The 27350-nt window shown below is 44.9% G+C and overlaps 1 protein-coding gene across 1 annotated transcript in view; it reads right to left on the bottom strand.

Moving 5' to 3' along the window:
• Positions 1 to 6855, bottom strand: part of slc9a5 (solute carrier family 9 member A5) — a 164858-nt gene extending 158003 nt beyond the window's left edge. The window contains exons 1-2 of the mRNA XM_078544154.1: positions 6593 to 6855; positions 3606 to 3769 (exon numbers count right to left, since the gene is read on the bottom strand). Of these exons, the coding sequence (XP_078400280.1) occupies positions 3606 to 3769; positions 6593 to 6716 (288 nt within the window). The 5' untranslated portion in view covers positions 6717 to 6855. The remainder of the gene's footprint in view (positions 1 to 3605; positions 3770 to 6592) is intronic.
• Positions 6856 to 27350: the final 20495 nt, after the last annotated feature.

Here is a 27350-nt window from a genome sequence, read left to right as displayed (position 1 = left end):
AGTCCGAGTCAGATGACGAGCCTCTGGACTCGGTCACGTCACAGTTGCTGGTGCTGCAAAGGCAAACTAGGGAACAACAGGAAGGGATGTCCGCTGCACTCCTCAGATTGCAAGGCACAATGGAAGAGTTCATCATCTTCAGGCTGAGGTGATAGCGCCGGCATTGCAATGCACCGAGGTCAACATTGGCAGGATGGTGGCCGCCATGGAGACCTTGGTCCAAGACATCACTCTGCGGGCTTAACTCCATCACTGATGCTGTAGTTTGCCTCCAACAGTGTGTACGCAAGATGGGTGCTTGGCAGCTTGATCTCACTCCAGCTACCCCTTCCGCTTACGGAGTCAGCCAGGGGCCCTTGGGCACCCATAGGGAGGAGGATCAGCAGGTGCACGCTCCGGGGCCATCCACCCAGGTGACTCTGGGAGTAACCGGCCCATCTGACTCCCCTCTTCCTGTGACCTCCGCAGACCCAGCTTCACAGGACGAGAAAGGTGCCACAGCCACACAGCAGGACACCGAAAGTAGGCCGGGGCCCTCCAAGTCTTGGCCCTCCAGAGGTTGCCCGCCAATCTCATCACAGACAGGGTGTCACAACCAGCAGGCTGCCTCCACCTCCGCTGTGGAGGTCCAGGAAGCACCAAGACATAGCGGCAGGGTTAGGAAAGTTAAGGAGAATTAGTTGCACAGCCTGGGTACGGGTGTACATAATGTTCACTATTGTCAATAAATTCCCAAGAATGTCTCCCTGCCTGTGGCTCCTTGTTCTGATGAGCAGTGTTCTTGTCACTCAGATGTGAAACCTTTCTGCACAAGATTAAGGCAGGTGTCTCAGTCCAGGGTCTCTTCCCTGTGCTCTGTGCAGCCTTCAGACCACAGTGATGGTCTGGCCTCACACTCCCTGGAAACATTACTGATGTCTGCACCTCGGCAGTACTGGTCATTGCTGCCAGAATGTAGTGGGCAGGTGCCACAGAGTTCTCTCATACTCTCTGTGTGCTCTCAGCACCTTTAAGGTGGGGCTGGCCCCCATCACACCAGCATCTGCGACCAGTGATGCTGTGCACCAGCTCCTGAAAGGCAGAGGTGCTGAAGGCGGACACATCAGATGTGTCTAAAATTTCATGGTTGTGTCTCTGAGATGGCCCTGATCATGGAGCGCAAGCGAGCTGCCCTCATCCAGACAGGAGTCAGACATTCTCAGAGGCTATGTGAAGGTCTATGGAGTGTCCTCACTGCATGTTGTCATCATCCTCTTGCGATCGAGCGACTATTAGAACCTCCACTGCATCTCCATGACAGGAGCATTCTCACAGAGGGTATTGGCGCTGAGATGAGCCAGACTGGAGTCAAATGTTCACAACTGTGATGTGAGGATCTACGGGGACACCTCACTGCATGTCGTCATCATCCTCCACAAATCTGACAACTATGAGGGCCCCCCGAGTATGCCTGCCTCGTCTAGCCAGTGCAAGAGCCTCATCCCCGTTGACGTCACCACCGAGGACCACCTCACCCTCGTCCCCGTTGGCGTCCTCCTCATTGGAGGAGACCTCCAGCTCCTCCATCTCCTCCTCAGTCAGCTCCTCTCCCCGTTGCAGCGCCAGGTTGTAAAGGGCACAGCAGATGACGACGATGTGTGACACCCTCTGCCGTCTGTATTGCAGGGCTCCACCAGACTGGTCCAGGCACCAGAACCTCATCTTCAGCATCCCGATGGTCTGTTCCACCAAGTTGTGAGCTGCTGCATGAGCCTCATTATAACGTCGCTCTGCTGCAGTCTGAGGTCGCCATATGGGTGCCATCAGCCACGGCCTCTGTGGGTAGCCATCGTCCCCAAGGAGCCAACGCTGCAGCCTCTGTGGACCCTGGAAGACTGCAGGGATCTGCAAGCAACTCAGGATGTAGGCGCCGTGCACACTCCCTGGAAACCATGCACATACCTGCAGGATGCGTTTCTGGTGGTCGCATACCAGCTGCACGTTCAGTGAGTGGAAGCCCTTGCGGTTGATGAAGTCCACTGAGTGTAGCGATGGAGACCTGAGCGCCACATGAGTGCAGTCAATCGCACCCTGCACCTGTGGGAATCCCGAGATCAGGGCAAATCCAATGGCCCTTGTATCCTGGCTGTCCCGGTCCCGGGCGAAATGCACAAAGTTGTGTGCCATGGAGAAGATGGCATCCGTGACCTCATGGATACATTTGTGGGTGGCGGATTGTGAAATCCCACAGAGGTCACCTGTGGAGCCCTGAAAGGAGCCACTGGCATAGAAATTGAGCGCCGCATTAACTTTCACAGCCACTGGCAGTGGATGTCCTGCATGTCCCCTTGGCCCCAACTCCTGCATTAAGTGGAAGATGTGAGCCACCAGGTCCCTAGACATGCACAGTCGTCAGCAACACTGGTTCTCAGTGATCTGTAGGAATGGTAGGTAGTGTCTATTTTGTGCCGGGGATGTGGGGGGCCGGGGAGGTGGGGGGTGGTGGTGCGGTGGGGTAAGGTATGGAGTGCTTGCATGGGTGGGCAGGCTAGGAGCCCGACCCCAATCATATCACTGTGGCTGCGCCTGATCTGTCTCAGTTGCTGAGGCATGCTCAGTTTATACAGGTGTCCCTAATGCGGGACCATTTCCCTCACTTACCCTGCCCCCCCGCCACCTCGATTGCCTGTGCACGGGATGCAAAGCCAGGGCAGCACTTGACCCTCCCCGCCCCCAGCAGTCTCCTCTGGGGCTGGCCAGCACTTGCCCCCAGACACCCCCCACCTCAGCAGTCGCCTGTGGGACCAGGCATCAGTTCCCCCAAAGTGAAGGCCACCAAAAGGCACGTCGCCTACATGCTGTTGTGAAAAACGTCAGCGTGCTTTCCCGCCGACGTGGACGGATGGGGCGGGGTCCCAAGAGCCTGGCGGGATGGCCTTTTAGTTATATGCTAATATATTACAATTAGCTCCTGCCGACCGATGGCGGGAAACGCGGCCCATCATCGGCGGGCTGAGTGGAAGATCGCAACCTGCCTTCACGCCGTCGTGAAGTGGGTCCCGCCATATTTTCTGCGCACACCACCTATCACGCCCGTCATCAGCGGGCTCAGAAAACTCCTCCCATTATCTTATTTGCTCAGTGTACCTAGTCATTGTTGTTCGTGTTTGTTTTGTTCAAGTTTGTAAGGCAAAAATTCTTTTGGTATTTCAATTGAACCTTGGAGTCCTGCCACTTATTTCCTTACCCTGGGTTCTTCCATGCATTGTATTCGTTATGTTATTATGGTCTATCAAGCCAGATCCTAACAAGCATCCACCTTGGCCAGTATTCACATAACTGGGATCATAACAATGGTTAGGATAGATATGTCCTGGTAGTAAACAAAGAACATAGAGGAGTCAGTAAGAGGGAATCCAGAGTTAAAGTCAGAGGTCCTGAGGTAGGTTAAAACTCACTCAACTAGGGTGGAGTCAGCTTGGAACATCGACAAACTGATGCCTAGGTTTGAAGACTGGTGTGGAAGTTGTGTGAGTCCAGAGGTTATTTCAAAGGCAGAGTAACACTAGTGAGTTTCTGTAGATTGCAAAGTGCAATATGTAAATATAAAATAAGTGTTTACTTACAACAGTTACGGCATCATTAAGAAGCGACTCTCCAAACACAATGATGAACAGAGTTTCATTAACATGGACTTCCTCAAACACAGCTATTACTGCCACTGGGTCCACAGCAGATATCAGACTCCCAAAAAGCAGGAAATCAAGCAAACCTGCTTCCACTTTAGGATCTGAAGAAAATGAGCAAGATATTATTAGAGAAAGTTAATTATACAATAAGTGATGGCACTTCACAAGGTATTCTACAATATCTCATCATTCAAATAGTTCAGGAATCCTGAGTGAATACAAGTAGGGTTGCAAAACCTCCCAGTTTGTCCCAGACCCTGCTACAAGAAACCTGGGAAAGAGCTAGGGCTGTTTGACTTTTTTTTAATTCATGGGATGTGGGCATCACTGGCTACGCCAGCCTTTAATGCCCATCCCTCATTGCCCTTGCTCAGAAGGGCATTTAAGAGTCAACCACATTGTTGTGAATCTGGAGGCACATGTAGGCCAGACCATATTCATTAATGAACCAGATGGGTTTTTACCGATGGTTTCATGGGCATCATCAGATTTTTATTGAATTCAAATTTCACCATCTGCCATGGTGGGATTCAAACCCAGGTCTCCAGATCATTATCCCTCTGGAATGCTAGCCCAGTGACAATACCACTATGCCACCATCTCCCCTCAAGCATTGTTTAGTGTTACATTGAAATCCAACAAAAATATCCCACCTAAGAACAAGCTTCATATAGCTGTTCTTCAATCTTAGCCACATCTACAATTTTGGCTTGGCTATAATTCAAAGTAGGGGTGGAGTGCTGCATCTGTCTGTTCCCTTGCCTCAGCAGTGTGGTCCAGCTCCGATGCCAGTGCATTGTACCAAACATGATTCTGTGCTAGTCATAACACCTGACTCTGGTTGAAGCACCAATATCAGTGGGAGAAATGCACATGAGGAGGCAATAATTTAAACTGTGCATTAGAAATAGAAAGGGTTTTTAAAAAATCCTTAAGGAATAGTTTTAATTATTTTACAAGGGCAAAATATTCTTTTGACAAAATGGATCATATAAAAAGTGTTTATCCTGAATGATTCATGATTGAGTCATGTTATTATCTACACATATTACATCAAAGTCATCTCTCCGTTAAGCATAATTCAATCCCTGCACCCGCTGATGTAGGAAAGCAGTTCAATGTTTGCAACCAACAAACGTGCTGTCTAGATTGAACTTAATTAAATCAGCTAGCAGTTATGTCAATAAACAACATTCTAAAATGTTAAACTTCTTATAGCATGTTGGTGAACGAGGGGACTAGAAGTCAATCTTTATTCAGTTTTAGATTTATTCACAAAGTGACACATTACAAATGGTTGGCTCCTAACTCTCCAAGCCACCACCAGTGTCAAGTGTGCAATGAGTGCCCCCCACCTGTAGACACATAAATTAATGTATGTGATTCACATAGAAGGTTGCCTGGTTTCATTTTATGACTGCTTAGAAATATTTTTTTTCTCTCCCGACTCCTATATTTTAAGCCCAGTTGGTGATTTCATACTGAAACTGGTGACAGGATTACAGGAGGAAGTTAAAGAAGTGGAATGAGTCTGCAATTTAAAGGGTGATTTTGCAACCCTGCACTCACAGTCGGTGGGCTATGTTCATAGAATCATAGAATGGTTACAGCACAAAAGGGCTCTATTCAGACCACTGAGCAGGTGCCAGCTCTCTACTAGAGCAATGTAGCTAGTCCCACTCCCCTATCCTTTCCCCTGAGCTCTGCAAAGTTTTTTTCCCCTTCAGGTGTGTATCCAACCCCCTTTTTAAAGCCATGGTTGAATCTACCTCCACTATTTCAGGTAGTGCATCCTAACCACTCACTGTGTATAAAGGTTTCTCCTCATGTGCATTTGGTTCTTTAGCCAGTCATCTTAAATCTGTGTCCTCTGGTTCTCCATCCTTCCACCAATAGAAACTGTTTCTAGCTATTCTGTCTAGACTTCTCGTGATTTTGAATACCTCTGTCAAATCTCTTCTCAAACTTCTCTTCTCTAAGGAGAACAACCACAGCTTCTATAATCTATCCATATAATTGAAGTTCTCATCCCTAGAACTATTATCATAAATCTTTTCTGCACCCACTCTAAAGCCTGCACATCCCCCTAAAGCATGGTGCCCAGAATTGGACACAATACTCCAGTTGAGGCTGAACCATTGTTTTATAAAGGTTTGTCGTGACCTTATACAGTGGGAGAAGCAGGGCCACAAGACTACAGCTCTATATCCGTCCCATGCCATTGTGTGTGCAGCTTCCCTGCTGAGGTCATTTTCACCTTCGATGATGGTGTAAAACGTTGAAGTAAATGAAAAGGAAAACGGGGCAAGATGAAAAATGGGCGATATCACCTGTTTCACATGATTGCCAAGAGTTAAAACTAACCCCAAAGAGAGTAGGAGTGTGCAATCAAGCTTCAAATCTTTTATGTATCAAAATCAGGCAAAGGATTGCCAAAATACAACTTCCAAAATTCTCATTCTACCTTTTTCAGGGCTCTTTATTATCAAAAGCTAAATGAAGTAGTATTAACTGCAGTACAGTTCAGCATCTGCTAATAGAGCTCCTTCTTCAGTGCTCTGGTTCAAACCCAGCTGGCCGCTACATTATTAAATACAAATGTTATGAATGGACCTGAATTGCAAGCTCAAATTGATAAGAAACACTGACACTGTAGTAAAGGAACATGTATAAACTCATTTTATATACTGTAGTTGCACAACTCTGATTATAAACAGGCAAAATGATGGAGTCAACCTCATAAAGCAGGTGAAAGAAAAGATCCCAACAGATTGGTCTGGAAAGACTCAAGCTGTTGGAACTATTAGCCCAGCTACTGTTTAAGACTCTAACATTGCCCTTTGTGAGCAGTGCAGATCTCTACCAAAGCATAAGTTGATCCATAATGGTAAATATAGCAAAGGTCATGCTGAAGTGCAACTTACCCATGAGGCCAGCTAGCTTGATGCCCCAAAGTGCTGTTCCAGTTGTAAATGAATTCCAGAGGGTGCCGATTACTGCATACATCAGAATTGCACCAAAGTTGTCAAAGAAGAGCCTGCTGGGCATGAAGTACCCCGAGTCTAGCACAATGGGTGGGAGAAGAAAGAGAAAGAAGGTATCTGGGTCCAGCTGGTACTCTGGTTTCTTGGCAGCTGCAAGGACAATACCCCCAAGGCCCAAACCCAGAAAGATCAGCAGACAGCTTTCTGGCACCACAGTCGTCACTTTGCTTGAGAGATGGAACACTGAAAATGAACACACAAGGAATGATCAGTAGGCAATCTTTGTCGATTATAAACATAGCCATTTATAAATGCGAGTTGTAGTCATTACAGCCATATAATCTGAGAAGGTAGGAGATGTATTCTAAATCATTTTACTTGTGATGTTGTGAAAACTTCAATTTAAAAGTAACAATTTTAACAAGTATCAAAAGTATAACTATCTGATCCCTTTGGTGCTGTCCACAGAGAGTGGAGGCAGTGGGATATGGGCATTGGTGGCACAGGACAAATAAGCCAAAAAGGAAGAGGGAGAAAAGTCATACTTGCAGGGAGACCAGAAGAGCTACACTAAGGGGACAAAAGTTAATGCAGTGGAGAGGAACAAGAAATAAAGCAGGTGAGGCCAAAGCTTGCAAGAAAAGGAAGGTCTATGACAGTGAAGGTTGGTAAATTTTATATTTATGTTTTAGAACTCGTTAACATTTTGGGTGTTAATCCTATCTATTTTTCCTATGGGCATTTATAGAGGGTGGATGAGAAAGCAGTATGCCTTTTGGTTTCAGCTTTGGCTCAATGGTAGCCAGTGACTACCTTGTTTGGTGCCTCTTGCCTATGAGTCTAAAAGGCTGTGGGTTCAAACCCAACTCCAGAGACTTGAGCACATAATCTAAGCTAGTACTTCAGTGCAGAACTGAGGGAATGCTGGACTGTTGTAGGTGCTATTTTTTGGAGGAGATGTAAAATTGACATGTCCTCTCAGGTTCAGTAAAAGTTCTCATAGCATTAGTTGAAGAGGAATAGGGGGTTCTCCTGGTGTTGTGGCCAATATTTATCCTTGGATCAACATCACTAAGACAGATTCAGTGATCATGGATCTCATTGCAGTTTGTGGGAGCTTGCTGTGTGCCAAGTGGCTGTCATCACATTTCCCTACTTTACAACAGTGACTACATTTTGAAAGAGTACTTCATTGGCTGAAAAGTTCTTTGGGACGTGAGGGTCCTTGAGAATGTGCAGAGGAGATGTGCCAGAATGGTTTCAGGGATTAAGGATTTTAGCTACAAGGCTAGGTTGGAGAAACTGGGATTGTCCTCCTTAGAGCTAAGGAAATTGAGGGGAGATTTGATAGAGGTGTACAAGATTATGACAGATTTAGATAGGTAGAAAAAGAAAAGCAGTTGCCATTAGCTGAAGGACTAGAGGACATAGATTTAAGGTTTTGGGCAAGAGTTAGAGAGGGGATGAGAGGAAGAACTTTTTTTGTGCAGGAAGTGGTAATGACTTACTACCTATGAAGGTAGCAGAGATATGATTAATGATTTTGAAAGGAAACTAGGTGGGCTCTTTAGGGAAATACTTGCAGGGATATGAGGATGGAGCAGAGGAATGGGACTGATTGGATTGCTTTGCAGTCAGCTAGCTTGGGCTTGATGGGCTGAATGGCCTCCTTTTGTACCACAATGACTCTCTGACTCATGAATCAATGATCTATGAATCTATGATTCATGACTCTATGAAAGGTACTATATCAATGCAAATTCCTTTTCTATCAGTAAGTGAATCACATGGCTTTCGACCCTGACGGTGTAGAATATTCCTGTATTATGGGTACAGTTAAGGTGCAGAACATTCTATATGCAAAACTTTCAACTGTACAGATAAGGTCATAGTGGTAGGCAGATATGATAAAGATCTCCATTCACAAGGGAAATGATAACTCATAACTTTGACACTTGATAGCTAACAAGTTAGCCTCACTTGCAGACTCACACAATGTAGTTGTCAAGGTCTGGTTTGTGTATCAAGATAAGACTTGTGTGAAACATGTTGCTGGGCACTGGGCATTACTGTTAACATACAGGCTTTTCATCACACGCTCTGCCTTCGAATACAGCTCAGGCTGAAGGAACGAAACATTTCCTCCTTTCTTTTCAGTTTTATGGGTCTGATGCGTAAGCAGTTTAGACAGGCTCAACCCAGCATTTAAATACAAAGGGAAAAAAGTAACATTAACTAAAATGGAAAACAGATGGAGAAGAAAAGGAGAATGGAAGGTGAGCAGGAAAGACATTTTTTTCTATTTAACTTTAGTTTACTCATATAGGAATAATATCACAATAATTAAACTACTTCTGACATTTGAGTAACAACACCCACTTTATATCAGATGATTCATTTAATACACATCACCCTCTATTCTGAAAGCTCCACTCTCAAACCATGTTTGAAGAGACATTTCAATATGGCCTATAGTCCTTTTATTAATTTAAAGGAACATTGTTGTCTTGGTAACAGAATTTTAATGTTAAACTTGCATGTCACTTTGACAGTCTGACAATGTTAATTGTCAATCTGACAATATTGTTGTATCACTGGCCATGTCTGTCACTACAATTTATATACTTGGCTAAAACCACTAAAAGACACAGCCAGAGCTCCTGCTACTGATTGCTATGGAGTGACTCCTTTTAGAGATGAAATGACAGGTGAGGGGAGACGCAGGTTTAGCCATGATACATCACTTACCCCAAAGTCAAATTGCTTGACAACATTGTCTCAACACATGTATTAAGAGTGCAGTTCCTATATTAGGAACAGCCAGTCACTTTGGTAAGGTACCATAAGGCAGTCAGCACTGCCTAACCCAAACTATTGCACCTTCAGGTCAGAAGAATGTTGAGGAGGGAGCCAACTATAGCACATTTCCAAGTGACCAAAGGTGACTCTGAAGCAGATTTATTTTTACCTGCAAGTTCTTCGAGCAAGAGTGCACCCAACAGTGGTGACGTCCTTCCATATATTGCAAGCTTAATGTCCCACTGGACAGCAGGTGTTTTATTTTCATACATAAGAAAGTAAAAGTGACAAACCTGCAGCTTTGTGGGATTTTCCACATTACACAATTCTGAGACATGTTTGCTTTGTAACAATTTATCGTTTTCTTATTTGAATAGTCATGTAGTTCGATTGGGGTTACAGATTGAGTGACGCTTTCTCTTTACAGGCTCTATTCCTTTTGTTCTTCCTACTTGAAATGCTTCACAAAGGCAACAGTAAATAGTAGAATACCGTAATCCCACTTCATCCTTCAAGGAGAAGCAGGGCAGCGAAGTACTCTGTGTCAGAAACTGAGAAATCAAACGAAGAAACTAAATCATTCAAACTATTACTATCCATAATGCTTTTTGGAAATATTAGGGCAGGTGACCAAAAGCTTAGTCAAAGAGGTAGGTCTTAAAGAGCATCTTAAAGGAGGAGGAAATCTGCCAATTCCAGAGTTGGGTATTGGCAACTGAAGGCATAGCAACCACTGGAGAACGATTAAAATCAGGGATGTTCAAGAGGCCAGAATTGGCAGAGCTTAGATATCCCACAAGGCTGTAAGGCTGGAGAAGAGATAGGAAAGAGTGAGGCCATGGGGAGATTTGAAAACAAGGATAAGAATTTTAAATCTCAAACAGAAAATATATGTCTGATAGTGTTGGTTGAAGGAGGAATATTGGTCAGGACCTCAGGAAAACTTTATGTTCCTCGTCAATTAGCACCATGAAGTCTGTTTTGACCTTAAGAGCTGCACCCAATTCCAATTGTTTCTTGGTGGGCAGGTTAGGTTAAAGTTGCCTCCAATGACCTTTCGATATGAAGATCTAAAATGTGAGGAATGCACCATCACTGCACACAGGGGGCAGTATTCTTTAGCAGTTGGGGCTGAAGTACATTCTACCCACTGTGCTGGGTGTATTATGACGTTTTATGACTGTAGCATCAAGTGGAATACAGAATAGAAACAAAATGGAAAATATTGAGTTACCAATTGTAGCTACCTCTCTCTACAACAACTGGACTCGTACTTAAAAGTACTTTTGCATTTAAAAAAAGAACAGCTTATTTACGTTTGAAGAATGACAACACATGCTGAATTAGTACCTGTGACTAAAGGGGTTATTCACTTTTCTGCCACTTTGCAGAATTAATTTGTTCAATCTCCTCAGCCTTTACAATGAATGGCAACATGTACTGGGCTATATAATATGTAATGTTTTCAAAAATAAAGCAACTTAATTTTTCTAAGGCTGTTTGTGCATTAAGAAAAGCTGTGAGAGTGAGAATTGCAGGCGTGTTTGCTCTCGAGATAACCTACCACACACTCAGTCACATTTTGTATTGTCCCATGAAGTGAAGAGATACTGTAACAGTGAACAAGGCCCCTGTTCCAGTTAAAAGCAACAAATCTTGTTTGGCTCTTGAAAGACACGCATATAGAATTGTCCAGACTTAGGATCCAATTCTGTCTTCAACCTTTGGGAATGTTACTTAAAATCTAAGACAGGAAATGAAGCATCTTTTCCTCACTATCAGGGTTTAATTATCTATTATAGTATGGTGCTGTTGGACTGCTGCAATGGCCTGTACCAAAGATGACCTAAAATCACTTTGCTAATGTTCCGTTCTAAAGCACTGTTATCCTCCACGATATAGCGAAATACAAAAATTATGTTAAAAGCAAAATACTGCGGATGCTGGGAATCTGAAACAAAAACAGAAAATGCTAGATAAACTCAGCAGGTCTAACAGCACCTGTGGAGAGAAACAGAGTTAACATTTCAAGTTTGTATGTACGAACTCAAAACAAATTTTCTGTACAAAAATTATGCATTCACCTTTTATTTTATAGAATAGTTTATTTCTGCGCATTTATCTTATTTAAGAATTGTAGTCAAATATTCCAGACCAGTTATGTCTGATATATAAAAAGGGCTCTTGCCTTTCTTTATGTGGGTCCAAGTTGTCATTTTAAGAAAAGGGAAAGAGATGGCAACCAAAATTGGAGTTGGATAAACAGCATCATTGAGGAGATTAATGAGCAGTGTACAGCAATAAAATTAGACACAATTCTTTACCATGGAAACGAATTTGCGTGAAGTGGATTTATCAGCCACACATCAGCATGGAATATATTGAGCCTCAGCTCCCCACAGAAAAATCCTTTTAATGTCAAGAGTCAGCATATAAATGTGGAAATCATAATTAAGGATTATAAATACCACTCAATTATTTCAAGATAAAGACCTTTCTATGCAGTATTAACCCTCTGAGCACCCGAGGACATGTTTGCTCATCTGGATGCTATCGGACTGTGGGATCTAGCAGGTTTGGACATGTTTTCTGGGTCACAGATCTGATCATGCAAGACTTCTGAACCTGGCTTTTGATTTCCTCTGAGAGAAACAAACAGATTAAAATAGCTTTTAACCAATGAAAACCCCTCAGTAAAAATATAACCAAAATAAGAGCAGAGAGAGGAAGAATAAAAGATGAGGAGTCCAAACTAAAAAAAAACAAGGTTAAAATTAGTGGAATGGGGCAAATTTAATTAAAAAATCAGTGTAAAATTAAAGAGTGGATAAAAGAAAAGGAGGGAAAATGGATAATATGTATAAAAGCTTAATGTTTAATTGTTTCAGGTTATTACAGTAGTAAAATTACTTCTGATATTTAAATGCCTTTATTAACATGCTACTCAAGAGGCAAAATTTATTTTATGAGTTATATTTACTGAAAGAGAAACCTCTTCCGAATAGATGGGTTACAATTTCATCGTTCAGCTTGCCCAATATTTTTTCAGCATCACATCTCAAAATAAGCTAAAAGGTTTTGAAATTTGAATCCTAGCTCCTTTGGGCTAATGTGAATCAAGCACCCAGCTGAAGTACTGAAGATAGTCCTCCAAAGCATAAATGTGCACACACAAGCACAAAAGTACTATTTGTGAATGGTTTATCTCATTTTGACATCAACATTGCAAATGGGATTGAATATCTTATTGCTTGTTCTTATCTGTATCATGCTTGATATACGTTTTAATCTCATCATCAAAATCTTTTGATATACTACTATCTGCTGGGCAGTTAAAACTGCTCCTCCTCTGAGCCAGCCTTCTGAAAGAATGCAACAAAGCAGGCAGATATTCGATGGCGGACAGACTAATGGTCATTACACCTTGTGTTGGGAAATTAAGTAACCTGAATATTAAATAATCTTAAAATTAGAGTCAGAGCATTCAGGCATGAAATCAGGAAACAATTCTTCACTCAGTAGAAATCTGAAATTATCTTTGTCAAAGAATCAATGAACTTCGTCAATTGCAGCGGATAATTGGACTTTTCAAGACTGAAATCGATAGCTTTTTATTAGATAAGGATATCCAGGAATATGGAGCAAAGGGAGGTAAATAAAACTGAGGCATAAATCAGCCGTAGTCTAACGGAATTGCAGAATATGCTCAGGGGACTAAATGGCCGACTCCTGTTCTTATGTTCTTAACCCAGTCAGAAACGTGAAAAGAGATGTCATCTATCCACCTCCCTTCATCAAAGTACCAGTTTCCTTAGGTTTTACTTGTTTGATAATCTGTGCTGAGACAAACAAGTGGTGAAGATACCTGTAAACCATGATTCTATTAACACAATTTGAAAGCAATTATTTTTTAAATCTACTTAAATCACTAGTCTGGGTGAGAAAACACTGACATACTGTGTTGGGCCAATTAGTACAGAGCAAAAAAAATCAGATCAGTGAGCGTGCTGATGGCAGCCTTCAAGTTAAAGACCATCTTCTGCAACGAAGGAGGAATGTGGCTCAGTCAATTCTCTGCAAAATGATAGAAAACTGAAGGCTTCTTTCATGCAGTTACCAGAAAATGAATGTTGGAAACCAAGAAAGCAACAAACCCCTTATGATTTCAGTTTAAAGCTTAACCTCATGGATCAAATAAAGAAAACCTCTGGAATTACAGGCTAGATGGTCATTATGTTGAAAGGCCAGGCGAGGTGCTATCTCTACTAGAAATATGAAGGACAGGTTTCTAACTAGCTAACAGATAATTAAAGGGATTGCAGTTCTTTCCTCTTACAATGGCACATTTTCATCAGAAAGATGTGTCAAATGCAAATTTTAAAGAAATACTAGATGCGGTTGCTCTGAGACCATTTTTAATGTTTCATGCTTACCAATGTGCTCTGCATTTCAGTTAGTAAATGGAAACTGCTGAATTAATTGATGAATATCATTGTTACAGACAGGAGGGGTTAATTTAAATAAATGGGATAGATTTTGAACAGATCTAGCAACTCAAGACTGGGCATCCATGAGGCGCTGTGGGCCATCAGCAGTAGCAGAATTGTACTCGAACACAATCTGTAACCTCATGGCCCAGAATGTCCCCCACTCTACCATTACCATCAAGCCAGGTGGTCAACCCTGGTTCAATGAAGAGTGTGGGAGGGCATGCCAGAAGCAGCATCAGGCATACCTAAAAATGAGGTGTCAACCTGGTGAAGCTATAACACTGGACTACTTGTGTTCCAAACGGTACAAGCAGCAAGTGATTGACAGAACTAAGCGACCCCACAACCAACAGATCAGATCTAAGCTCTGCCACATTCAGTCATGAATGGTGGTGGACTACTAAACGACTCACTGGAGGAGGAGGCTCCACGAATATCCCAATCTTCAGTGTTGAGGGAGCCCAGCACATAAGTGCAAAAGGTAAGGCTGGAGCATTTGCTACAATCTTCAGCCAGAAGTGCCGAGTGGATGATCCATCTCGGCCTCCTCTGGAGGTCCCCAGCATCACAGATGCCAGCCTTCAGCCGATTCAATTCACTCCACGTGATATCAAGAAACGACTGAAGGCACTGGATACTGCAAAGGCTATGGGCCCTGACAATATTCCAGCAATAATACTGAAAACTTGTGCTCCAGAACTTGCCGTACCCCTAGCCAAGCTGTTCCAGTACAGCTACAACACTGGCATCTACCCGGCTATGTGGAAAATTGCCCAGGTAGCAGGACAAAAAGGACATATCCAACCCAGCCAGTTACCACCCCATCAGTCTACTCTCAATTATCAGAAATGGAAGGGGTCATCAATAGTGATATCAAGCAATACTTGCCAGGGTTCTGCCAGGGCCACTCAGCTCCTGACCTCATTACAGCCTTGGTTCAAACATGGGCAAAAGAGTTGAATTCCTGAGCTGAGGTGAGAGTGACTGCCCTTGACATCATGGCTGCATTTGACCGAGTGTGGCATCAAGGAGCCCTAGTAAAACTGAAGTCAACGGAAATCAGGGGGAAAACTCTCCACTGGTTGGAATCATACCTAGCACAAAGGGAGATGATTGTGGTCAAGTCATCTCAGCTCCAGGACATCACTGCAGGAGTTCCTCATGATAGTGTCCTCGGCCCAACCATCTTCAGCTGTTTCATCAATGACCTGCCTTCCATCATAAGGTCAGAAGTGGGGATGTTTACTGATGATTGCACGATGTTCAGCACAATTCGTGACTCCTCAGATATTGAAGCAGCCCATGTCCAAATGCAGCAAGACCTGGGCAATATCCAAGCCTGGGTTGACAAGTGGCAAGTAACATTGACGTCACACAAGTGCCAGGCAATGGCCATCTCCAACAAGAGAGGTTCTAACCATCACCCCTTGATGTTCAATGGCATTACCATCACTGAATCTCCCACTATCAACATTCTGGGGGTTACCATTGACCAGAAACTGAACTGGGCTAGCCATATAAATACTATAGCTACAAATGCAGGTCAGAGGCTAGGAAGCTGGCGACGCGGAACTCACCTTCTGACTCCCCATAACCTGTCCATCATCTACAAGGCACAAGTCAGGAGTGTGATGGAATGCTTTCCACTTACCTGGATGAGTGCAGCTCCCATAACAGTCAAGAAGTTAGATAACATCCAAGACAACAGCCCACTTGATTGGCACCACATCCACAAACATTCACTCCCTCCATCACCGATGCACAGTAGCAGCAGTGTGTACCATCTACAAGATGCACTGCAGGAATTCACCAAAGCTCCTTCGACAGCACCTTCCAAACCCAAAACCACTACCATCTAGAAGGACGTGCAACAGATATATGGGAACACCACCACCTGGGAGTTCCCCTCCAAGTCACTCACCATACTGACTTGGCAATATATTGCCGTTCCTTCACTGTCGCTGGGTTAAAATCCTGGAATTCCCTTCCTGACAGCACTGTGGGTGTACCTACACCACATGGACTGCAGTAGTTCAAGAAGGCAGCTCACAAACACCCTCTCAAGGGCAACTAGAGATGGGCAATAAATGCTGGCCCATCCCGTGAATGAATAAAAAAAATAAATTTAAAAGCTCTGATTTCTCCTCTCACCACCCATCCATAAATAGAAAGTGTGTTTTGATTTTGATTTCCCCCTTTATAAGCGGTGGCGTATTTTCCAACCCCTCAGTTTTGGTGTGATCCAATTTCTCCTAATACCCCCACAGCAAACTCAATAGGATGAACTCAAAGCGTTAGTTTATTTGCACACACTCAAAATGCGGGAGGCGGGTCGCCACATGGCTCCCTGTACACTCATACAATAAAAGAGGGAAAGAGAAAGGCAAAATTTACAGGGCAAAGACCACAGAGAAGAGAATTATCGATTCACATGAGTCTAGAGTCCAATGGTGTATTCTTTCTGAGAGGTCGGCAAGCTGAACTGATGCTGGATAATTCACTTTTCCGGTAGAGTTGATTTCTGTGGTGAGATAAGCCTACAGGGATGAATCAGTCTTGTAGGCGATGGCACAGGACTTCCAGTCAAAATAGTGCAGATGGGGCCAGGTATTCAGCCTGGATAGAGTCCCTTTGCTGTGCTGCTGCTTGGAAATGGCAAAATGGCAGTCTGAGGTTCCTTAGTACCACGAGGCAAGAGTACTAGTTCCACCAGCTAAGGGTTCATGTCACATGATTTCCATTTCTGAACACTGGCTTTGACAAAGGGTGTCTTTGTCTAAGATTGTTAATGTTCCAACCATTAAGTTTTGAAAGGGAGGTTGTGGGGTCCTTTGTCCTAGTAGACAAATCAGCTCTGGTTGGCCAAGCCTGGCTTATGAATGGACTTTGTATAGTTCCCTTTAAATTTGATGTCTGCAGCTCACAGGGGGCTTTTAAAAAATTCATTCATGGGATGTGGGCTTCGCTGGCTGGGCCAGCATTTATTGCCCAACCCTAGTTGCCCTTGGGAAGGTGGTGGTGAGCTGTCTTCTTGAATCACTGCAGTCCATGTGGTGTAGGTACACCCACATTGCTGTTAAGGAGGGAGTTCCAGGATTTTGACCCAGCGACAGTGAAGGAATGGCGATATATTTCCAAGTCAGGATGGATAGTGACTTGGAGGGGAACTTCCAGGTGGTGGTGTTCCCATCTATCTGCTGCCCTCATCCTTCTAGGTGGCAGTGGTTGAGGGTTTGGAAGGTGCTGTCGAAGCAGCCTTGGTGAATTCCTGCAGTACATCTTGCAGATGGTACACACTGCTGCCACTGTGCGTCGGTGGTGGAGGGAGTGAATGTTTGTGGATGTGGTGCCAATCAAGCGGGCTGTTTTGTCCTGGATGGTGTCAAGCTTCTTGAATGTTGTGGGAGCTGCACTCATCCAGGCAAGTGGGGAGTATTCCATCACACTCCTGTCTTGTGCCTTGTAGATGGCGGACAGGCTTTGGGGAGTCAGGAGGTGGGTTACTCGTCGCACGATTCCTAGGCTCTGACCTGCTCTTGTAGCCACAGTATTTATATGGCTTGTCCAGTTCAGTTTCTGGTCAATGGTAATCCCCAGAATGTTGATAGTGGGAGATTCAGTGATGGTAATGCCATTGAACATCAAGGGGCAATGGTTGGATTCTCTCTTGTTGGAGATGGTCATTGCCTAAACTTGTGTGGTGTGAATGTTACTTGCCACATGTCAGCCCAAGCCTGGATATTGTCCTGGTCTTGCTGCATTTGGACATGGACTGCATCAGTATCTGAGGAGTCGAGAATTGTGCTGAACATTGTGCGAACATCAGCAAACATCCCCACTTCTGACCTTATGATGGAAGGAAGGTCATTGATGAAGCAGCTGAAGATGGTTGGGCTGAGGACACCACCCGGCCTCTTCTGAGATAATGAGGTGTCAGTTTCTGAAAAACTGCCACATTAACTCCTGTTGTACGAGGGTCACAGACAGACATAGCTTCAGCCATTTTTAAAAGGGTCTTTGTCCACTTTTTAAAATTTTAGAAATTAGGAATGAGGATATTGGTACGGACAGGAGGGGGTTTAATTTAAACAGCCCTGATTTCTCCCTCGCCACCCATCCTTAAAACAGAAAGATGTTCTGATTTTTGATTTTCCTCCTTATATGCGGTGGCTTATTTTCCACACCTCAGTTTTGGTGTGATCCAATTCTCTATTAATAACTCCACAGCAAACTCAAGGTAGGATGAACTAAAAGGGTTCATTTATTTGCGCACACTCAAACACGAGAGGAGAGTCACAACGTGGCTTCCTTTTCACTCATACTATAAAGATGGGATAGAGTCCAGAAAGAGGTATAGGGCAAAGATCACAGAAAGAATAATAATTATTGTTTCATGTAAGTCCAGAGTCCAGAATCCAGAATCAAAATCCAATGGTGTATTCTTTCACAGTGTCGGCAGGATAAAGACAGATGCACGCCCGACGTCACCGCACGTCATTTTACGCGTCAGTGTGCTGGGCCTGCCCTTGCATGCCGAACAGAAGATTCTGGCCAGAAGGATGATTTAGTCTCGTAGGTGTTGGTACAGAAATTCAAAAGTTCCAGTAAAAGCAGGGGGATGGGGCCAGGCATTCAAACCTGGAACTGAGCTCTAGTTCTGTTCTGCTGGGTGGTAAAATGGCAGTCTGCCTCTCGCAACTCCAGAAGGCAGGATAACTGGTTCTAGCTGCTTTGTTGGGGCGGGGGAGGGGGGGGAGGGAGTGCATGGTGGCTGTCATGTCACATGACACCCGCTGCTCCACCTTGGCTTGGACAAAGGATGTATATTCCTTATCTGGATTCTTGAGATGATTAATATTTCAACCATTATTAAGTTCCACAGAGGTTTCAGGGTCCTTTTGTCCTTGCAGGCTGATGATCTCCATTGGCCAGGGCCTGGCCTTAGAAATGTAAAGGGCCTTTGTACAATTCCTTGGGATTTGATCTCTGCAGTCACAGGGGCATTAGCACCTCTTTTGAGATAATGGGGTTGCTGCTGTTCTGAAGGCCAGAAATTCCTTTTGAGTCATATCCATGTATAAAATATAGAATGAGGTCTTAGCACCCAACACCATATATATATATTTTATAAAAAGATAGGCTGAGATTTCCTGTACCCACTGGCGTCAGGCATGTTCAGTGGCATGAGTGGACAATATGGTATCATGAAAATATAATAATTTTCATAATATTATTGTGCTTTATTGTAAAGGTAGGTTAACAGTAGGGTTTGGATTAGTTTCACTGTGTGATGATGTATGTGGGGATTCTAATTGAATTGCAGACAGCTAGTCTGGAGCTTTTGAGTTATCAAAAGAGAAGCTAGGTTTGAAATGCTAAATACATAAACATGGCTGAAGTTTAAGGATGTGAGGTGTGAGGAACATTTGCATTTTTAGATAAACCAGAGTCGTGAATCTCAAAGAGATGGTAAGATGTTACACCTAGCCATAGGAAGCTAAGCCAAACAGTGTGTTTATTTTTCCCAAAGGTTACTGATAATATGAGTACCATGGAAAATTTTTATTATGGAAAAAGTAAAGTTGCAAGGACATATTGGAACAATTGAATTTACATTAAAAAGGGTGAAACATGTATAAAGGAGATGAGGTTATGTGTAAGGAGAAGGAATTCTAAGATCTAACAAGTGTGAAAAGCCTCCAGCTTCTATGCACCAAGCTGCTGTCTACAGGAACTGAAGCTAAGAGAATTCACTTTGAATATCACTGTCCAGGGTATTGTGTTCTTTGCCTGGGTCTATTGAAATCTATGTTGTTTTACTGTTGCCTTAACGGAGGTATAACTGGGAGTCAAATTAATTAGGGGAGCTAGGAGTTATCATAGTAGTAATTTGTAGACCTATGTATGTGCTTAAAGTCATTTCTCTTATTAATAAATGTTTAATTTAGTTTTGTAAAAACCTCTAAGTCTTGCTGGGCTCATTACTACTAAATTCAAGGCACACATCTCGAAATAAAGTACAAATTACAAACAGTTGTGCCAGGTGTTTCAAGTTTCCCTCTGGGATTTGAGCAGCTTACATTTGCCATCCACTGTGCTATAACAATGGCGAGAAGGCCAAAAATCAGTTTCACGACGTCATGAAACCAGTTTGTGATTGTCCGCTCAGCCTGTCGATGGCAGGCCGTGTTCCCCACCATTGGACATCAGGAACCTCATTGTAATACATCAGCGTATCATTATATGGCCAGCCCACCGCACTCATTCCCCCACTGCTGGATCGTCTGCCCACATCGGTGGGAAAACACGCTGGTGCAGAACACGTCTTGACAACTGTGACGTGCAGAAGTCAGGACTTACCGCCTGGGCCTTGCTCACATTGCAGACAGCCAAGGAGCAGAAGGTGCTGGAGCCCGACACCAACGGGAGCCTGGAGGGACATCCATGGCATGCTGAGTGGATTCTCATGGGCATGGTGCCACTGTGAAGCAGCTCACAGAAGTTGGAAAGTCACCGTTGATGCAAACAGATGATGGTCAAGGGGGTGGGAGAGGAAGGTCTAGGATCGGCTGGGAGAGGAGGAGGTGCCGGGGTGGGGCAGGGGGGGTGGCGGGGGGGGAGGGATGAAGGTGTTGGGCAGTGAGATTTGGAGGGAGGGAATGAAGGTGTCAGGCAGTGGGGTTGGGGCAGGGGGATGAAGGTATCGGGGGGGTGAGGTTGGGAGGGGGGGAATGAAGTTGTTGGGGGGTGAGGTTGGGAGCAGGGGAGGGAGCATGGGGGAGGAGGAGGTAACGGGGGAGAAGATGGCAACTGGGGAGGTAGGTGTAAGAGGGGTGGAAGACGTAAGGGAAAGAGTTCGGAGGGAAGGAGTGCAGAGAGGGGAAGGAGTGCAGGGGGAAGAAGGAGTGTGGAGAGGAGAGGGAGTCTGGGGGGAGGAAGGAGTGCAGAGAGGGGAGGGAGTAAGGTTGGAGGAAGTAGTCAGGAAGGGGGAAGAAGTGAAGCTGGAGGAAGAATTGAGGGTGTCTGAGGGAGTCAGGAAGGGGAGAGACTAAGGAGACTAAAGGGAGGGGAAGGGCTTCCTGAGGGCAAGGGGTTCCTGGGGGGGAAGGAGTCCAGAGGGTGGAAGGTATTCTGGGGAGGAAGGGGTCCGCCAAGGAGGGGGGATGTGCACAGGAGGGGTCTGATGGGTCCATGACTGCTTCCTGAGGAACGACTGAGTCTGGGTGTGGTTTGAGGGAATGGTGAGAATGACAGGGCAGAGTGAGGCGGTAGGGTGGGAGGGTGACAGTTCGACAGTAGCAGTAGAAGGGACGTGGAGGGTGGTTGGTGGGGGCTTGGAGGCAGACAAGGATCCTGTGGCAGGGAAGGAGGCGGCCAGGGAGGTTAATGTGGATGGGGGTGGGATTTTCGGGAAGGAAGGGAACGTGCACGTTCACCTGGACATCCTCGAAGGAAAAGGGTTGTGGCTGGTAGGTCACGGGGGCGGGGAGGTGATGCCAGGGGTGTCAACTGTGATGTGGGAAAGGAAATGGGTGACTGGGGAAGGGGAAAAGACAGGGGAGCGCACTAAAAACCAAATCCAGACCATGCTGTCCAAATCGAAAGTGACATGACAGTCATGGTGGGTGAGATCAGGTGCAGCATGGGAGTGTGATCAGTGGGTGGGTGGAGATGCAGGTCAGCTCACATGGACAACTGAAAGTGAACCCCAGCAGGCAGCATTCAAAATGCTCAGGACATAGAGGTGAGCATGATACATGAAGGATCTGCGTGCGTGGGAGAGTGCTTGCATAAGGCTCCGAAAGGCCCTGCCACACACACAACTCTCCCTCCAGAATCGCTCATGTGCCAGCTTCTCCCTCTGTGGTGACAGGGGATGAGGTTGAGGGGGTCACTGGCAAAGGGGAACTCGGAGAGTGAGGACAGACTCTGAGAGTACCGAGTGGATGACCCAAGGGTATCCAGCTGCTTCTCCTCCTTTCAGGTGCTGGGGGGCCCTGGCCTGCCTCCTTGAGGGGAAGGAGCACCTAGAGAGACGTCGAGGTGCCCCATTTCCCTCTCACATTGCCACTGCAGGAACTCACCCATGGCTACGGAGATAGAGTGCAAGTCTGCGCGCATCTCCCCGTTCTGCTGGACCAGGGTCTCCATGACATCTGTCATCCTCCCCATGGAGACCTCCATACTCGCATGGCATGTTTGCGTGGTGACTGGAGCCATGGACAGGATAAAGATGTGAGCTTGAGAGGATATGAGCCTGATGGAAATGTGAGGGCGCGTGTGAGAATTAGTGGTGTTGTCCCTTGAAGTGAGATCCCGATGGATGTGTGATGGGTTTGTGGATGTATGACTTGAGAGTGATGAGAAGAGTGACTTACCCTGGCATAATGGATGAGGCCATTCACCCTGTAGCAGCAGTGGGCAGCTGTCCTCTTTTGCCAGGCATTGGCGCTGACCACCTCTGCCACCGTTTCCCAAGCCAGATTAGTGAGGTTGCTGCTTTTCCTGCAGCCAGAGCAGGGGTAGAGGACATCATGGCAAGCCTCCACTGTGTCCAAAAGGCCCTCGAGGGACACATCATTGAACCTGGGGGCTGCAGTCTTTTTGCCTTTCAGGGCCATGTCTTCTTTGCAGCAGTCATTGGCTGGAAGCACTGAGAGGTGTGCGCACGGCTGGACTTTAAATACGGCGCCTGGCGTGATGAAGCGGCGAAATGATGGTGTGGCAGGTGAATGAGAACCCGCCGGGAATGCATAATTAACGTGGCAGGTTTGGGACGATACAGCGTGAAAAGCCACCATTGTGGCCGGTGGGTAAAATGTCGTTTTACCTGCCTGCTACCGCACTTAGTGCAAATCTGGGATGATTCCGACAATAGAGTGTGTGACATCTTAGCCACCTGGCAATTATCAATTCAGGCCTCTCCACACATTATTGAAAAATCTAATCCTTCAAGATTCATTACTTTTCTAGACTCAGCTACCTCAAAATAAAACATCCAGAATATAAGAACATTGTTAGCAAGAGACAGCAAATGCTTTATTTCTTTAACTCTAAATTTTAGGATGCATTTGCTCTGTCAGTAGCTTATTTTTCCATTATCTACACAGAGGGACCTATTCAGCAGACTCCAAAATGTATTTTGAAAGACCCAACACAAGTTTGCTCTGTGAAGAACCTTCTTCCAAAGTATTTAATGTATGTTTTAAGATATATAATATTTATACCTACTTTTGTTGTTATTTACCTGGTATGTTAATTGGACAGTGATAGTTGAATGTTCTGTCATGTTAAATGGGGAGTCAGGCAGCTGTTAAGAATAAAGCCAGTGTTCATATCTTCCACGTTCTCCTTGGTTGGGCAGCTATTCCAGAGGGGAATTTCACTGTGGCTGTTCATCCAAGGACGAAGAAAGAGTGCCACATCTTTTCAGTTTGTAATTTTATATATTGTTTTGGTTGCCTGGAAGGCACTGACGTATCATCTAATATATTCAAACATGGCCGGAGGCTGTTCAGAATATACATATTTTAAGTTGAACACGCTTATTTTGCATGCCCATGTTAAATGAAGCTTTTAAGTTATTGTTCTCTTCACTGAACCAATGTTTCTTTTTGATGTCTACTTTGAATAATGCTGTTTACACAGAAGTGGCACGGCTGAAAGATAAGGTTGCCATGTCCTCCCATCCTACTTCCTCTAACTAACCGCATCAGCATGACCTATTCTTTTCTGTCTCATGTGCTTATACAGCATCCCTTAAATACGTCTGTGCTGTTTGTCATGTGGTAGTGAGCTCCACATTTTAACCACTCTCTGGGTAAAGACATTTCCCCTGAATTACTTATCAGCAATTATCTTATATTTATGACCCCTAGTTTTGGGCATCTGCAGTTGTGAAAATATCTTCTCTACATATATCTTATCATACACCTTCATAATTTGAAAGGCTTCTATTGTGTCAGCCCTCAGCCTTCACTTTTCAAGAGAAAAGGGCTCCAACCCATTCAGTCATTACTGAAGTTCTCAGTTCTGGTATAGTTTTTGTAAATCTTTTTTGCACCTTCTCCAGCATCTCTATGTGATAAAAAGAAAAGGTATATCTATGAATGGACATTAAAGACACAACTTTGTATCCCATCCCATCATGGATGTATTTAGATGGTGTATGAGGGCATTTTCAGGTAATTGACCCTCATGTGAGGCATTGCTTACTGTGCCTCCAGTGATTTGGTGGAGATTAGAAACTCTGGGGGATAGGGAAAATTTTCAGACTATTGTACTTTAGATTGGTTTCATGGATTAATTCAAGTTTCCTATACCTTTGAGACAATCTGTTCTTAAGATATAAATAACCAGCTTGTAGTGTGCCTGGAATAACACAAATCCTTTCTGGTTATTTTTTAAGTTACTGGAATTTATTCTGTACTTCCACAATATCTCCCCCCCAGTCTTCAAGAACAAGAAAACATTATATCTAACTTTGTTTAAAATGAACAATATTAACCACATTTATAAAACGATGAACACATGAATAATCTGCAAGTAATATAATACAAATATGTAATAGCAGTAGAAAAGACAAAATAATTTTTAAAAATTGCAATTCTAAACTAATGAAAAATGTTTAACTATATTACACTTATTTTTGCTTGAATGTATTACCCACTGTGGCAACATACTTCAAGCTGAAACTGATAGCATCCGATCAGCCACCCATTTCCCAACCTGTCCAATTTTACTTCCCATTGAAGCCAGTAGAAATTCCAGTAGAATTTAAAATTGAGCAGGGAATAAAATGGGTGATCCAATGCCTTTGGTTTCCTGCCCAGGATGGAGAGGAAATCTGAATTAAAATTGCCCCGTGCCTTTTCCCTTCCTCCATCCCAAATCCAATCGCCAGTATTTTGCTCTTTCAAACAAACCAATTCCAATATCTTGCTTCCCATTTCCCGTTTCCTTGAGTGAGTGAGAGTCTTCAGGCTCCCTTATATCCCCTGTGGTCTTACCCACATAGCAGCTTCAAGGCTGCAGGAAGAAGATTGAAAAGAAAAAAACCTGTTTGAAAGGAAATAAAAGAAGAAAAAGAGAGATAAAAGGAAAAGATAAAAGGGTAAAGAGTAAAACAGAGAAGGAAAAAGGCTGAAGTGCGAGACAGGCGGTCTTTTTAGGTCTGGAAGAACATCCAGTGTAAGAGATAAACAGTACTACATAGAACCCTGTCTCCTATTGCCAAAGCTTTCCAGCACCAACAAAGTTACACAAATCCCAGAGTGTGTAGTCAGTGAGCGGTAGGAGTTAGGCTTTGTTGAGGCAAAGTGCACACGTGAGGAGAAGCACTCTTGAGAGAAGGTTTACGTTGACCTGGTGGGCTGAATGGCCTACTGCCTGAGCTGTGAAATAACATGTATTGAGATGTGTGACTAGATAGTCTGCTTTTCTTGGTGATGCTGGTTGAGGGAGAAATGTTGGGCAGGACTTTATTATTTTTCCAGCAAAACCATGTGATCTTTAACATCCACCTGAACTAACAGATGGGGCTTTGGCTTAACATTCCATTGCAAAATGATTCAGCACCTCTGACAGCGCAGCACTCCCTTACTATTCCACTGGAGCATCAGTTATTTTGTACTCAAGTTTGTGAATGTATAGCCTTCTGCCAGCGAGACTGATGCTTTAGATATCTCGTGACCACTCAGTTGCTCAGCCCTCGCTTGCCATTCTCTGGAGAATTTCCAGCACCAAATGAAGGCACACAAGTCAATCCTTATGCAAAGCATGTACAAGCCTTTTATTCGTCCACTATCACATACTGTCTCACATTCTATACACCCAGGTGACCCACAAAATGATCTGACCGATGTGGTGGCCTTCATAGACGAAGTGCTCCCCCTGCAGCAGAAGATGAGGTAGAGGCAGGCTGCTTGCTCATGTCTGTCTGGGCCTGAGATGCCCTGGAAGCTAACCTTGCTGCAGCGTTACTAGGGGCAGCACCTCTAAAGGCTGCTACAAATGTGACATCGCTGGGGCAGTCTTTATCACAGGGCTTCACTCTTCAGATTCCTTACCCATCAGAGGGGCCATGGAGGCAGATGATGATGACTAAGCCACCTGAGGAGTGGCTCCCTCAGCACCATTTATTGCCACCTCAGCCCTTTCCTAGTGCTGTTGATCACAGGAAGGGTCCACCAGCTGGGGCGCAGTTGGCATTCACTCCATGCCTCTGTGTGCCACTGGCTGGTCTATGCAGTTGAGTGTGCCATGAACCCTCTGCATGTCAGCATGCTGTTCTCACGTCCAATTTTGAGTAATGCTGCACATGGCTCTCCATGAGGTCCGACAATCTGTCACTGGATGACTTCATGCACTCAAAGCACTGAGTCATTGCGGAGCATATGATGAATGGACTCCATTCCCATCCCATAACTCTACAGTGCTTCAGGTAACTCCGGTATGTAGGCTCACACATCAAGCTAGTTCTCAATGAAGAACCGTCTAGCTTGTGCCATACGAGGTTTAGCATCTCCACCCCCCTGAGCAGGGCTGCACCTGTCCTCCATCCTCCATCCGCCGAGGGGCACTGGCCACGGCCAAATTTGCCAGCCCTGAATCTTCCTCTGAGGTGATGTGTGCCTCACCCTGTGCCAGCATCTCTAATGACGCAAGGTGTGAGTATCTGTGCTGGTGAAGGATGTGCTGGTAAGATGTGAAGGTGCAGTCTCAGAGGTGTCATCCTCCTCGGAATCCTTAGGGACTTGATGACCATACGGCAACTGCTGTCCCTCCACAGGTGACCCTGTGGGAGACGTAAGAGAGAAAAGATCAGTGCACACAGCAGATGCTAAGGCAGTTTACATTGAGGGCAGGTCAGCTTCTGAAATGACAGCTGGTTGCGTCTGGTGATTTTCTGCATGCAACCCCTGAACCTGGAAATGTTGAGATGTCATTACTCTGTCTGCTGTGGACCCCCACCATTCCATCCCCTGTGTCTCTGCAGGTGGACACTCTGGCCACATGCAACGCCTGCTCCTCGAAGCGAGTGAGGACTGCCAGCTGTGCCTGTCCTTCTTCTGGGCATGTCCTCTCCATCTTGGCAGTGTTCATCTCCTGTTTCAACTGCAAGGCCATTAGCGCAAGGCCTACCTCTCCACTTGTAGCCTTTCACTTGCTGACAACATCACGGACTGCACTCCAGCCTCCTGACCAACAGCACTTGAGTTCTAACCTGTGCCAGTGAGTCAGAGAGGGTCCACAGCACACCCTGTTCCCATGGTGATTTGTCCTCTCATTGCCCAAATGATTCCCCTTTCACACTCTGGTGAGTGTCTCTCTCATCACTCACCTGCTATACCTAATGAGGTTGTGAATCGCTTTTGATGCTGAAACCATGTCCTCCACACCACACCTCT

The sequence above is a fragment of the Cetorhinus maximus genome, chromosome 6, assembly GCF_964194155.1.
Source record: "Cetorhinus maximus chromosome 6, sCetMax3.hap1.1, whole genome shotgun sequence".
In the NCBI taxonomy this organism is placed as follows: domain Eukaryota; kingdom Metazoa; phylum Chordata; class Chondrichthyes; order Lamniformes; family Cetorhinidae; genus Cetorhinus; species Cetorhinus maximus.
Note: the sequence above shows the minus strand (reverse complement) of the source record. Positions and strands in the feature narration are given on the sequence as shown.